Genomic DNA, 15,685 nt, shown 5'->3' on the forward strand with positions numbered 1-15,685 from the left:
TTCCATCTTCTCCGAGTCCGATTTTTGCTAAAATGAAACACCAAATTAGAATTATATATTGAATTTATTGCAAATGACACGAGATTTGCCAAAACTTTAACCGATATTTTATTTCAATATTTTCAACAATTCGACATTTCAATAGTAACGAAATTTCAAGCTAGAATTATACCGCTATCAATCCAAAGCCCATCTTCATCTCCATGTTTCACTTCATGTTTTCAGCTCTTCTCAATTCAAACTCTGATTTTGCCTTAAAAAGATTATTGAAATTAAATTTATATGAAATCTAAGATTGCTACATATTAATAGGAAAAAATGGCTTCAGACTTACATTCTGGGGGTAGCAGGAGGAAAAGGGCTGAGTATGGACATCAGCAATCCACATTACCTGAAATGCTGCGTCTTTGGGTGGCAATTGGTTAGCTGATTTATTATTTTTCAAATGAGCATTTTGCTCGATTTTTTGTCATGGACTATGTGTGATTCTATTTTAATAACACACATATACCATAAAAAATTGATCATATAAGTGGGTGTTAATTCGGCAAAATGTACCTCTAATCAGCAAAATTAGTTCACATAAATAATTTAACTAAAACCAATTCCTTTAAGGCTTTGTTTCATCAATCACAGTATCCGGGAGAAATGTAAGAATTTGAAAAAAACCTTTACCCATTGCATTCAGAATATGTTTTTTAACTTACAAAAATGGTATTGACATTATTCTCATTGATGTCTTCAAACCAATCAAAGTTTGATGTGTCATCTGTTGTAGCGTTTGATTTGCCGTTTGGATGAGGGTTTGATGTATCATCTTCTGCCTGATGGCTTGATTTGTCATCTGCCTGATGGTTTGATGTGTCATCTGACTGAGTGTTCCATGTGCCATCTGTTGTAGCGTTTGATTTGTCGTTTAGATAAGGGTTTGATGTATCATCTTCTGCCTGATGTCTTGATTTGTCATCTGCCTGATGGTTTGATGTGTCATCTGCCTGATGGTTTGATGTGTCACCTGTTGTAGCGTTTGATTTGTCGTTTGCCTGAGGGTTTGATGTATCATCTTCTGCCTGATGGCTTGCTTTGTAATCTGCCTGATGGTTTGATGTTTCATATGACTGAGGGTTCCATGTGTCATCTGTTGTAGCGTTCGATGTGTCGTCTACCGGAGGGTTTGATGTGTCGTCTGCCAGAAAGTTTGATGTGTCATCTGCCGGAGGGTTTGATGTGTCATCTGCCTGAGAGTTTGATGTGTCATCTGTTGTAGCGTTTGATGTGTCGTCTGACAGAGGGTTTGATGTGCCATCTGCCAGAGGGTTTGATGTGTTGTCTGTTGTAGCGTTTGATTTATCATTTGCCTGAATATTTGAAGTATCATCTGCTTTACTGTTTGATTTATTGTCTGCCTGTAAGCTTGATATGTCAACTGTCATAGTGTTTGATGTGTCAATCTCCTTGGGGTTCGATGTACCAATTACCTGATTGTTTGATGTGCCAATCAGCTGAAGGTTCGAGGTGATATCCACCGGATGTTAAAGAATATAGGTGATTTATTAGTAAAGGTATACCACTGTAAAATTAAAATTTGATGAGAACAAAAAGCTACTAGGGTGGCTTGTTAGGGCCTTGTACAAAATATATATAATTAGCCAGCTAAATGGGCTCAAAACGCAATATTTACACTTAGCGTGCTAACTTGATTTTAGAGTAATAAGTTTGGACTTAGGGTGCTAACTCGACTTTAGTGTTTGAAGACACATAAACTTGCACCTCGTTTTCTTTGTTTTCCCTAAAAACTGCAAAAAGTAATACCTGCTAAAAGCTTGATAAACCATAAACATTGATCCCACTAAACATCAGGCAGGGTTTTAAAAGCATTGAGATAAAATCATGTTCACTCTCATAATAAATTTTCTCTTACAACAATGTCTCCATCATTATCTTCTTCATTATCATCAGAATTCACAACAATTTGATCAGCACTATTCTGTATAAAAATACACAGTATTTTTAATTACTCCCTTACTTAAGAACCAGTTCCTTTCCTGCTTTGAGAGGATATTGTTTGCATATTTTCAAATGTGAGGTAATTGATAACTTGCTTGAAATAGCTATTGATGAACCAGTCAGTAAAGCACAAGAGACTGAACCCTTCTTGCAAGATCAAGCTGTTATTACTTAATTTCAAATGGCGAGTTGGTATTATAGCAATCTCCATTTTTCTCACTTAACACATAATAAATTCAAAAGTTCTAATACATTTCAAATTCCAATTATTGTAATTGGAGATAGGTCTCAAAATTTTTATTGCTTTTTGCAAGGGGTTTACTATCTAAGGGAGAGGAGTCTTCCTACCCATGTCGGTCTTGAACCCTCTAGAAACTATCTATAATTCACACTCACCGAATTAGATGATTTGATGAAGTCAATATCGGCATCTTGTGCTTTCTAAAATAAAACAATTACAATTGATCAGAGGACAACATAGCAGACTAAATGAACTGAGTACCTTAGATGAAATCATCATTGGATAATACCAGTTTTTAAATACAATTCAGAAATGTCTAACCTGGTCATCAAGGGGAACTTCAAATGATTTGTTAAGATCTGGATTGTTCAATGATTCGGATCTCCCAATTTGTTTGAGAAATGATACAGGAGATGACTAGAGAAAAACAAAAAATGAAATTAAACAAGCAACATGCTGAATGGACCTACCTGATGATGAAACTTAGATAGCAATAAGGAGAAAAGCAATCATTAAGAAAATATAGCGCTTAGCGAAAATGCATTAAATGTCATCATTGATTGTTGATGGGGGGAGGGGTTTAGGGAAAAAAGAAATAGAAAGTTCTGGTTGCAAAATTGCAAAAGTTTTATTGACAATTGAATCATGCTTGATGGTGGCATTGTTATCAATAATTTTTTTAAGTGAAAAAACAAAGAAATGTACGGAAAAAGCCCAATTCAAATCTGCAAAAACGGCGATTTCCGGCATATTTCCGGCATTTTCGGCCGGAAAAATCTTTTTCTCGAAAATCGGACTCGGCCATGTTTTGGGCATTGTTATTAGGCATCTTTGAGCAAAAAATCAGAAAAAACTAATGATAAAATCTCAAGAAAATGCCAAATAAACAGTTTTTCCGGCATATTTCCGGTATTTTCGGCCGGAAAAAAATTTTTCTCAAAAATCGGACTCGGCCATGTTTTGGGCATTGTTAATACGCATCTTTGAGCAAAAAATCAGAAATAACTAATGATAAAATCTCGAGAAAATGCCAAAAAACCTGTTTTTCCGGCATATTTCCGGCATTTTCGGCCGGAAAATTTTTTTTTCCAAAATCAGGCTCCGTCACATTTTAGGTATTATCATTTTGCATCAGTGTGCAAAATTTCATAAAAAAATATAAAGTACAGCTCGAGAAAATCAAGAAATACCGTTTTTCCGGCGGAAATGGGCTGCACCGGCGATTTTTAGAAAGTTCCGGCTTCAAAACTCAGTTCTATTGACGATTGAACCATGCTTCATGGTGGGCATTGCTATCAATAATGTTTTTGTGTGGAAAAACAACGAAATAAAAGGAAAAAGTCCGATGAAAATCTGCAAAAATGGCGATTTCCGGCATATTTCCGGCATTTTCGACCGGAAAAAATTTTTTCTCAAAAATCGGACTCGGCCAAGTTATGGGCATTGCTAATACGCATCTTTGTGCAAAAAATCAGAAAAAACTAATGATGAAATCTTGAGAAAATGCCAAAAAACCGGGTTTTCCGGCATATTTCCGGCATTTTCGGCCGGAAATAATTTTTTTTCGAAAATCGGGCTCCGTCACATTTTGGGCATTGCCATTTTGCATCATTGTGCAAAAAATTAGAAAAAACTAATGAGCCGATCCCGAGAAAAGCTGGCAACAGACGAACGGACGGACGGACGGACAAGGGTTAATTTAAAGGACTACCTTAGGGTAGGTCCAAAAAGGAGATTTTCTTGGGTTCTCATGAGGAAAATACGAACACAGTATCATCTCAGTGCATTCTAAGTTATTAACAAATATGTTTTGTTACAGACTGGGTAATACAAAAATCTACATATAGAAGTACTCAGAGTTTTTTATAAAACATAACAACAAATCTTACCAATAGAAATGGTGTTCTCTTCACATCTAAGAAATAAATGGAAACTTAAAAACTAAAACTTAAATTGGATAATTTTATGTAATTTAGCTATTTCAAGATCCTCACAAAAAATCAGACTGCTAACTTGTGTAATGAAATACGTGTAAAATTTAAAAAATAAATCACTCATAAATACTTGCAATTGTTTTCCTCTAAAGATTTAATCTTATTTAGATGTTGCAACTATCTAGATGATGGTAACTATCTACATAACTAACTACTCTCGGGTACCTAATAGCCGGGGGGGTTGGAATAAGCGGGGAGGTTGGAAAAAATCTCAAAAACTTAATAAGCGGGGGAAGGGTTGGAATGAAAATGTCCTGGGTGGAAAATTTTTGAAAAGGAGGCTAATACAGCTGAATTAGGACAAAAAAGGGAACTTTCAAAAACATTTTCCCAAAAATTAATAAGCGGGGGGGTTGGAATAAGAATGTCCTGGGTGGAAAATTTTCGAAAAATTAATTAGCGTGGGGGACGGCTATTAAGTACCCGAGAGTACGTAACTCTCATAACCTTTCTTGTCAAACAAGCTGTTTCCCTAAAAAAACAAAAAATAAAACCTTTGTAAAAAGTGAAGCTTAAAAATAATCTATATCTACCTTAATGGAACTTATTTTTACGCTACGAGGGTCTGAAATATTCATATTTTGCGGAGCTAATTTGAATTTGCCTATTTTTGTCTTGGGGTTGCTAGTTTTTTTCTGGATTTGCTATTTTTTGTTTTCTATCCAAACACAAGAATGAGCTAAATTTCAACATTTAATTAATCAAAAGAATAAAATAATGAATTTACCTCAAGATAGTATTTGCTAGGCTTGTCAGAATCCTAAAATTATGAAAAAAAAATTGAAATAACATGTAGGAAATTTGTAACTGGATAATAGGAGAAGAGAGTTGTTATTCTTATTAATCAACTCTCAGTAGACACTACCTTTTACCATGCTTAGGGCGAAATCTACTTTCAGGGGGTTTAGACTACTAAAAATAATTGAATTTGTAATTATGCTAATTTATTCATTCACAGCTCCTCATTGGCTAATTTTTACCCTATCAGGAGTTATCACATACATTATGTTTTACTGTCGCCTAAACGTTTTTTTGATAATTAAGTGTTGTCTAAGGGTAACTTTTATAATCATTATAAACGCTATGATGTGTTACGCCTATACAAAATTAATAGTAATTATGTTACGATTCCAAATATAGTCCTCTTTTGTCGCTTTCTTGTGGGAGTAATCAGTTATTCGAAAAACTGCTGTTAAAATTCCATATTAACATAAAATTAGTCACCAGGCCTTTATCTAAGGGACTTGGCTAGTATTTGAAAATATGCACGAGACTGGGACAGATCTTGCCATATAGGGAAACTTAACTATAATGTGCCTAATCTTACAATTTTTTCCATATCACTGAGATCTGCCTAGAATTCATAAGTAAAAACAAATGGGCGACAGTTTTTGTCCCCCAAACAAAAATGTTGCCAATAGGTTCATTTTTTGGCAAGAATTGTCTAAAGGTTGATTAACAATAATAATTATTTGTTCCTATTACTCTTGGGTACCTAATAGAAGGGGGATTGGGATAAATGGTGGGGAGGGGAGAGAGAATATCAACCAAAATATTCACAAAACATGACCAAAAATTGTAAAATCATAAAAATCACAAAATCATATGTCCTGGTTGGAAAAACTAGATACTTTTATGGTGATTAAAGAGATGTTAATAAAAATGAATAAAAATTTGATAGAGGTGGTTCAGTTAGTTTATTGTTTCTATTCTACTTGCCATTCACATAATTCATTCACATAATGGCCCTGAGATCTTCTTGAATCATTGTTTTGTTGAGTATTAGGCACACACTCATGTTTGAGATTCTAGAATAATCATAAATATTTTCAAAGCTTTCAATATCAGACAATGAAAGCAAGAAAATTATTGTTACTTTGCATTATTCTATCAACCTGCAGGTATTAAGACTATAGATTTAATCCACATACGCAAAATAATAATGATATAGCTAAATTCTTACTCTCCATATCAGAGTGTTAACTCCGTAGTTGTATCTCAGCTCCGTGCCTTTTGATAAGTCTGGTTCACAAATTTACCAAGCCTTTTAGATCTTGTGGCATCATAGCTGTCAAATAGAATAAACAAAGTCACAACATGATATATTGATTGAAATAAAAGCATGTTATGTTGCCATAGAGCAAATAGTCACCTGAGAGGTCTAAAGTAACTTTGTTTCAATTATTTATGACATGTACAATAAGAAAAATATTTGATATTGTTTGCAATATTTTACATTATCGTCAACTTGAAAAATATAAGCAATCTGATTGGCTAAGAGAGAAGCAATAAATGCCATATTTCATATTTTACACGTAAAAATACAAGACCGTGTCAACGTTAGAGGTCTGGTCAGCGAGAGATTAGATTTTGTACAATTCTATGCTCTTAATTGTATTATTTTTCCTTTCAATACACGCACTAGTTACAAAAACATTGTTTTTATATTTTTAATGATCATTCGATTCTATATTTTCCAATGTTTTGATGTCGATTTCATCAAAACAGAAGAGAAAGAGAAAAAAACAAAACATAGAAAAAGAAAAAGACACATTATATTTTTCAAGTTGACGATAAACCAGTTATCACACTTTTACTCGTACAATATGGGATATTTTTTTTTTTCCTTCTCTTTAATCACCAGTAAACCGGTATATCTAAAAAAAACATGTTACAACTTTTGTTTTGATGAAATATATTATAATAAAAAAAGCCTAGTTTTCTCTGGAAAATAGATAAGCGGAGAAGAATTACGTAGGGCTTGCTCAAATGGGTTACGAGAAATACGATGTCTCCGCTACGGGGCCTATCCGTATGGAAAAGTAGCCTGACCAAGGGAATGATCGCTCCTCCCAATAACCCGCGACTGCAAAGATGGAATCGCCTTCGAGGGGATGAACTCGGTGGTGAAAATACCTATCTAGAGAACTTGAAAGTGGCGATTCCCTGAGTTAAGAAAAGATAAAAACACAGAGAAATCAAAGCTCGATGATAGTACCTAGGAAAGAAAAAGATATAATAAAAAATGTTTTCGTTTTTTGAACACGTATATACACGTTAAAAATAAGCTATATCCCCATGATATCTAAATGTATAAACAGCCTGACAGCCAGTACCCAGCACTAAGAGGATTGGAAGTAAAGTGATCTTGGTGGAAACTAAGAGGGCGTAGCGACTAAACCCTCTTCACTCTCGACGCCCTAGGGCGTAAGATAATAGAGACAAAAAAATTTGGAGAGTAAATCTAGACCGCGAGGGACGATTGAGAAAATAGGGAGTAGGACCTAGCCGAATCAAAACAAAACAAGGATAGATTAGAGATGAAGAATTCGAGAAATGGGTTGGTCTGTCTGGCATGTGAGAAAAAGTGTATTCTATATGCACTAGGATATAGTGTTTTGCAATAAATTCATATTTTCTTATATAAATTTTTAATATACTAACAGGTAGGTTATGGAGAACTTTGAGTGTTATCATTTGCTATGCTCAGGGTGGAAAAAAAAAGGCATGAGATGTTAAAGGTGGGAACATCAGCGAATGATTGACGACTCAAGGATCTCCCTGAACCTATTTCTATATTCATAAAAATGCCAGTTATCAATGCAATCACGTAGTTGGAGTACGTCATCAGTTAAATCTAGATTATTGATTTTAATCGATTTCCGATTAAGAGTACAATCAAGTATGTCAATGTTGTAGTCAATGCAAGTTTTATTTATTTCTGTGATGAAGGAGAATGATCTGTCTTTTTCGTTGAGAGTCAAGACATGGAGCACATACTGTCGAGTGTTAACGTTGACTACTAGTTCATTTAGTAAAGAGAGCCTTTTGCTGTCAAGGAGTGATGAAATTTGCGATATGTTGTAAAGTTTATCAATAAGATTTTTGGAGAGTTTCGATACATCCAACATTGACTTCAATGCACATCTGGCCTGTCTGTCCAGAAAGATCCTTGCGGAATCTGAAAGATGTATGAGTTCAACACCATAGAGTAGCTTCGGTACTACTAGACTTTTAAATAGTGAGATGATTTGATTTGGGTGGAGTTTGGGTGGAGATATATATACGAGATTGTACTCAGTACCGTGCGATAACTATTACTTATTGCTCAATATTTTTGGTTTCAATTCTTATTGGTTTTCAAATGATTTGCTCTTTAATAGTTTGTGTATGTAATTCTAAAAATTAAAGATTTTCCACCCCCAAAACAAAACTATTTAATATTAATCTATTAATAACACAATCATACAAACTATACTCAATAAGGATGACAAGCTTCACAGTGAGGTGAGATAACAAGTTTAGGATTACTTGCAATTGATCATTAAACCTCTGAGATCCTAAAGAGTAATGATCAAGTAATACTTACCATGCACCAGTCATAAAAAAAAAATATGAGCCAAGGTGTTCCGGGTAAGAAGATTCCCTATTTCATCCCTCGGTGATGGTGATCTTCTCACCCGGGTAGCATAACAAAAACTCATGCTTTGGAAATGGTTTGGTTGATATTATGCCATAACCTAAAAATTTTCGAAAAAAAAAATGAAAATCATTTATTTAAGATAACTAATTTACACATTCGAGCTTGATGATATTAGCGCAGGGTTGCCACGGGTAGGAACCTTTCAAAATTCCAGACTTTGGCCCAAAAACCTCAATTTTTTCCAGATATTTTTGCTTAAAATCGCTAAATTTTTCCAGACTTTAGGTAAAAAACACCAATATTTTCCAGACTTTTTTATAAGTGATAAAGTATATACAAGTAAAAAAACGTGCAAAAACCAAAATTCTAAGGTTGTCTTTAACAAAGATAATAAAGTTAACAGTGAAAACAGTACAGGTTATTCCCAGTATGAGGGTGTTTCTCTATTTCCAGACTTTTTCCAGACTTTTGCTAAATTCCAGACATTTTCGGCAGACGTGGCAACCCTGTAGCGAGACTGAATAATTTCTATACCGGGTGCGCCACAAAAAAGTTTCTCTCTTTGAAACTAATTTTCTCAAAATCTAAAATTTTTAAAAGAACCACTTCTATTTCATTGGAAAGAAGAAAAATAGACTTAGATGTTGATGGGTCATTTATTTAATTCGATTCATTAGATCAAAAGTTATGCTCAATTGAATAAAAAAATTACTTTCAGAAAGTGCTCGAAAACGTCAAAAATCGACCTACCAAATTTTTGCTTTAAATTTGGCAATTGCAATAGCCTTTACATAATTAAGAGCATTTTTCCGTAACAAAACACATAAATTTGAAACGAAAGGGTCGAAAGGGTTTAAAATCCTCATCAACATTAATCTAATTTGGTTTTACTGGAATTTTTCTTAGATTTTTGGTTTTAGACTGGATAAAGTCTATGTAAGGCTGGATCTACCTCGAAACCCATATTTGATGTATTTTTATGAATTGTACCAGATTATTTGGCCTTTTTCGACAAATTATCTTCCTTTCATTGAAATTCAACCTTATTTTAAATAACTTCAACCTTCCTTTAAATAACAAAAGGTCATTTAGACAGCTAATTACCATTTTTAATGACTGAAACGAAAATACTGATATACCATATAACTATGCTTCTGTTTAGTTTGATAGGTCGATTTTTAACGTTTTTGAGCATTTTCTGAAAGTAACTTTTTTATTCAATTGAATACAACTTTTGACTTAATGAATCGAATTCAATAAATGACCCACCAAAATTTAAGTTTATCTTTCTTCTTTCCAATGAAATAGGAATGGTTCTTTTAAAACTTTTAGATTTCGAGAAAATTAGTTTTAAAGAGAGAAACTTTTTTGTGGCGCACCCGGTATTAAATTTTCCTGTAATTTCAATTTTTTGCATTTTTCCTAGAGGTGGACGGTGATTGAAAATATCTGCCTTAATAGTTCTTATCTCTGGCCTCTGTATTGGGTAGAACTTTATCGATTTTGTAATAAATTCTGATGGTATTAAATTTATACCTATACTTGGTTCAATGAAGACCTTTTCAAAGCCAGGGGGGTCCACACCCTTTTGGATCCAAGTTCGGGCAGATCCAACTGGATCCAATTTCCTTCTTTTTGGTCTACTCATTCTTATTTTCTATAAGAATCAGAAAGAAAAGAGCGTACATGATTAGAAAGATAATTTCATAAGAAGACATAAAATTTGGGTGCCATGATAAATTTTCCCAAGAAAGGGGAGATACCAAAATAGGGGTTGATATGAATATTACTTTTTCTAGTCAGGAGTGGATATTTTCTGTTTTCTTAAACTATCAAATGGTAAGTTGGCCCAATTTATAACCAATTTCTTATGTTTTAGGCAAATTTAGTCTGTGTGGTAAGCATAAATCGAAACCTGATTTTCCCAGGGAGTTTCTATTTTTTTTTCTTTCTAATTGAGCCAATTTTTACATAGTAATATAAAAAGGCCAAATTTGGTCCAAGATTGCTTTAAACAAGAACAAAAAGTGAAAACATTAATGTCGCTTAAGTAAAAATAGAAAGATTTTGGCCCGTTTTACGCCAGTCCTTTAAACGCCAGCCCTTAATCATGCAACACACGAGCCCAAGAAAAACGCCAATAAGGGCCGGCGTAAAACGGCGTTTCTAAGAAAACTGCTTTGAAACTTTTTTCTTGTAATCTTTTTTTATATTTAGGATTGAGTTTCATAACTCAATCTTGGATTGAGTATTTTTGCCGGTATACAGTAGTAAAAAAGTGCTTAGAAAAATCCTTGTTGAGGGTTTTGTCATTCTATAACTTTCCATAAAAAAGTAACAGTAACATAAACCAAACTGAAATGACTTTTTCCATATCTAAATGACTTTCCAATTGCCTATTTTGATTTTTTTATAGGGAGAAAAATGAAAGTAAAAAAGTAACAAAATTTTCTTTTTTCAGCCTAAAAACAACTATATACAAAAATAAAAAAATAGATTAAGTTTGAATTTTTTAAACTTCAGTTTCTTCGTCCTTCATACATTTTTTGCATACATTTTGCACATCTTGGCGGAGTCTGACGTGTACTGGTCTGATAACGAAAAACATATACATTGGATTTCAAACAATTTAAAAGTATTCAAAACAATGAAGCTGAAGGTGCCTAAAGTCTGTTTCAAAAAAGAGTGCAGTTCTATTGGCTTTCATGTGAGAACAAGGTCTGCGTAGTTAGATGAATTCCCTTGAGCCTGGTTCACACATGTTAGCTTAAAAGACTGCATACCTTTTTGACACAGACTTTAATAGCGTTAACCCCTAATTGACTAAAAATATTCGAAGAATCATGTGATTTGGTTGTTAGGTGGTTCCCCACTGGAAAACCATTTTTCAATTTTGGTCTTAAAAGACTTCGTCCATGTTTTTTTATGGTCATTGGGGAAATTCTCTGGTCCCACAATGAGTTTATGACGTGCCAGTTAAAAGCAAAAAAGGCTAGGGTTGCCGTTCGTGATCAAAGAGACTTTGAAGATTTTGAATAAAGGTCAGACCTTTGTCAACAAAGATAGTTGATACTCACCTTCTTGCAAAGCACAATGTTGCTATGCAACACCCTAAAGCCAAGAGGAATATCATGCCACACGCCAAGTAGTCATTCATCTCTTGTCTTGTTATCTAGTTTTTTACTTTTAGTTTCTGTATTTTAAAAGGGAAAAAAGAGAAAATAAGTAAAAGCAAGTGCACAAAGAACAAATAAAGATTTAACAAGCTGATGCTGATCAGACCTACCTAATGATGAAAGTTAGACAAACGAAGTTAAGTCAAGTTAAAGAAACGAACAAGCGAACAGACGAGTGAACGAACTAACGAACGAGTGAACGAAGGAACAAAGGAACAAGCAACCGAATGAAAAAGGGAGCGAACAAATGAAGCAAAAGTTCATGACTGAAAAGTGGCACTAATATATTTTTATAAGTTGCTTCGTTGTCTTTGTGTAAACTTGCATGTTTTTCATATTTTTTAACCAAATCCCGCCACGGTTTTTTCGTTCCTCTACCGTCAACTTGTAAAAGTTTCCCGTTCCGTTAAGATTCTTGCCCCTGTTCCGGAACTTTTTCCACCATTTTTACGGGAAAGCCGGCAGGGGATTTGAAAAGGTTTATTTCTAAAGGTATGCGAAATCTTGTGTTTTACCAATAAGCAGCTATAAGACAGATTAACTTTCTGAAACATGTTTTTCTACTACCCGAAGTCCTTGTCTTTTAATTTCAATAGTAAAGTGGCAGAGGAATCTTTAGTGCAGGAAAGGGAAACTTATACAAGTTGACGGTATTTTTGCATACAATTATGGCGGATGGAATGTCAAAAAAGTCTATTGAACGGTATTTTTGATAAAACTTTGTCAACCTTAAATCAAACTTTGTTGTACGATCAATGTTCGACTTAGTTTCGGTGGTCGAACTTTAATCGAATAACTCACAAATTCTTCAAAATACGAGTCGGACGAGTCGGAATAATTTTTTGATAGCCAAGCACTTCTTTGAATCGTCATTCGTTATGTTTTTTACTGAATCCACATAGAGTCACGTTCGAGATTTTTTTTGTACCCTTATTGAAATTTTCAAGTCGAAATTCAGCGACGCAGTAGGGTCGATACCCCCGAGGGCCGAAAATAAGGTCTGTTTTTAAGGTTAACGCATGCGCGCGCATATTTCACTGGATTTAGTTTGGCAAATTAAAGATGGCGGCAAAAGATTTTGTTGATTGCCGACTTGATATATCGGGATTTACTAAATGTTAAAAACCCGATGAAATAAACTACCGACCGACCGACTGTGGATTTGAAGATGTTTTATGACGCGAACAGAACATATTTTTGATGATCGCCTCAGTTCGATTAAAGAAATCGAACTTAATTGGACTTTGTCAAATTCAGTCAAACAGTAATTTAAGAAAAACCCTTCTCTACAATCTCTATGCCTCTGGGAGTGGCAAACTAAGTTTTGACTAATCCTTGAAAAGAGATTTTGTAATTCAACGCTGAAATTTCTCAGCTTGAAAGTGGTAAATAAAGGCCACAGAGTGCTTTAAGGTGCCATATAGCCAATGAAGTATCAAGCTTTAAGGGAATCTTTAAAACCTTGGCGGCAAGAAAGAAGCCTCATCCAGTCTATAAGTTTTAGCAACTTTTTTGAAAAGTTTCATTAAAGAATTTATCGCATTTTAATCGCAACAACTTTTGTCGTTTGATTAAGTTTGGCAACTCAAGTGAGTTACGGCATGTCCAAGGTAAAAGTGAACCAGTTCCACTCACTTTCAAAATGTCAAACATAGCTGGAAAGAAGCGCCATATGATGTAGATCAACGTGATGGGTGTTAGAAAAATTTAACTTGAGGCTATAAGAAGTTATAGTCCAAAAACCTGTATTATGACGTCATAAACATTACGTAACATTACGTCACGAAACTTAAAATTTAAATAACTCATAAACTATTAATGATATCAATATGAAATTTCGACAGAAAATTAAGTCGGTTAATCAATATCTAATCCATCGATTACTTATCGATTATTTATCGATTACTCAAGATATTATCGATTATATCGATTAACTACGCCTGGATACAAATAGTAAAGCCAGCACATATTTTTTTCTTTTTCCTTCGTCATCTTCAATAAGGCACTCAAACTCAAAGTAGAAAGGAAAAACCTGGAAGTGTGATTGAATATCTAATATGTCCAAACCAAGGTAAGGGTGTCCTTTTGTACAGCCATCTTTTGTTTTCCTTATATTTGGAATTTTTCATTTTGGAGAAGTAAACCACGAAGACAAAATTATAAATCTCCATCCATTTTTACCAACCAAAAATCTCCAAAAATAAAAAATATCAATTTAAAACAAGCATTCAATTAAAATAATCTGAATTTTTAAAGCTTTGTATGAAATTTAAGGCAAAACAAGCAAGTATCAAGACATTTGCAGTTGTTTGCTTGGTCCGCCATTTTCTACTTTCTCTCCATGCAGGATTGGCAAGCAAGAATAACAGGAAAATCGTGGATGTAGTTTGACAGGCCAACCTGGACCGGAATAGCGCTAAACTTTGAAAAACTCCAACTTATCTGCTTTTATCCGCGAAACAAGAGTAATAATTGTTGCATAAATTAGTTAAAAGCAACTTCCTTCCCAGTCTTTTATATTTAAGACCTGAAATTTTAATAGCAGGGAGATATGGATGTTAGCTTGCTTGAATTTGAACGGGAGCAAAATATACAGCTTCTTTGCTTAGAAATTCACCTTTACTTTTGGTGTCGCCTATGCGACTAGATTGTCAGCACGCTGAAAATTGAATATTATTACGGGCTTTTTTTCAAAGCTCTGAATCTCGATTTTGGTTGGCTAAAAATCGCTGAGATTTTGAACATCAGCCATTCTCAAGGTAAATTTTCCAAATATTAAATCTTAGATCGAAAACTCCTCAGCTTGCCTGTATTTTGCTGGTAAAACGTTTAGGCGACAGTAAAATGTCGCCTAAACGAAAATGTCGCCCATAGGTATACTTTATTGGCACATTTTGTCGCCTAAGGGTCGATTCGTAATTATTATCATTATTATTATTAAAATGAATATTACAGGTTGTAGGCACTCAGTGGGCCTCTTAACCGATCTTAATTTACAAATTTCGTGTATCGAATTTCTTTGGATGGCTTTGCCATGCTTCTTTCAACTTTTCTTTGAAGCCTTTTATGGAAACAGCAGCTACCACCTCAAACGGCAATTTATTCCACGTAGGGATGGTTCTGTAGTAGAACGACTTTGTTTGTGGGCCGCGGAATCCATCACTTGCAAAGTTCGGCTGGAGTTCATCTTTGTGTTGTCGATTCGAACGTGGTCGATGGGTAGTTTTCTTTGAAATCGTAGCTTTATCGTAGAAGTGAATATGCTTATAAACCTGCACCATATCACAAAATGTTCTGCGAAACTCTAGTGTTGGTAATTGTACGCTTCGTAGTCTATCCTCATAAGAGAGATTTTTGTAAAGTTTGACAAGCCTTGTTGCACGTCTGCACTCCTTCCAATAGATTGAGGTGTTTCCTTAGTTTCGGTGACCAGACTGATTGTGCATATTCAAGATGCGGTCAAACGAAAGTACAGTACAAAGTAAGAAAAAGAAAAATCTGTGGGCTAATGTTTTGGAAGCAACGGTTAATAAGTCCAAGCATCGAATTGGCCTTGTTGACTTGGTTAGAGATATGTTCCTCGAAACTCAACTTTGCATCAATAACAACACCAAGATCTTTCTCTATGAAAACGTGTTCCAGTTGATTTTTATTTAGAGTATATGGATGTGCATGTTTAATATTTGTAAACTTTCCGATTGTAAGTACATGGCACTTGTCTGGATGGAACTGAAGCAACCATTCTTTAGACCATTTCTCTAGCTCTTCAATATGATCTTCAGTATGATAAGAGAGTCATCGATGGAATCAACTTCTTTAAATATTTTTGTACCATCAGCAATGA

The 15,685-nt window shown here is 34.4% G+C and overlaps 1 protein-coding gene across 1 annotated transcript; it reads right to left on the reverse strand.

Annotated features, from left to right (window-relative positions):
- Nucleotides 1–208: 208 nt before the first annotated feature.
- LOC136814071 (dentin sialophosphoprotein-like) lies at nt 209–5,246 on the reverse strand. The gene is made up of 7 exons (XM_067070570.1): nt 5,223–5,246; nt 4,970–5,002; nt 2,570–2,665; nt 2,404–2,448; nt 1,922–1,987; nt 708–1,478; nt 209–253 (listed from the first exon to the last, which is right to left on the reverse strand). Exons 1-7 carry the CDS (start codon nt 5,244–5,246, stop codon nt 209–211), a joined length of 1,080 nt encoding a protein of 359 aa, XP_066926671.1.
- Between the last annotated feature and the right edge of the window lie 10,439 nt (nt 5,247–15,685).

This window comes from Clytia hemisphaerica, unplaced genomic scaffold, assembly GCF_902728285.1.
Source record: "Clytia hemisphaerica strain Z4C2 unplaced genomic scaffold, Clytia hemisphaerica genome assembly, whole genome shotgun sequence".
Taxonomy (NCBI): Eukaryota; Metazoa; Cnidaria; class Hydrozoa; order Leptothecata; family Clytiidae; genus Clytia; species Clytia hemisphaerica.

Bases quoted from the DNA above. Each gene is read 5' to 3' on its own strand.
- LOC136814071 (XM_067070570.1), bottom strand. From the start codon at position 5,246: ATGTATGTGATAACTCCTGATAGG. The intron at 5,003-5,222 runs GTAAAAATTAGC...TCATAATTTTAG, and splicing joins ATGTGATAACTCCTGATAGG to GATTCTGACAAGCCTAGCAA. The intron at 254-707 runs GTAAGTTAAAAA...AATCTTTTTAAG, and splicing joins ATAATGTCAATACCATTTTT to GCAAAATCAGAGTTTGAATT.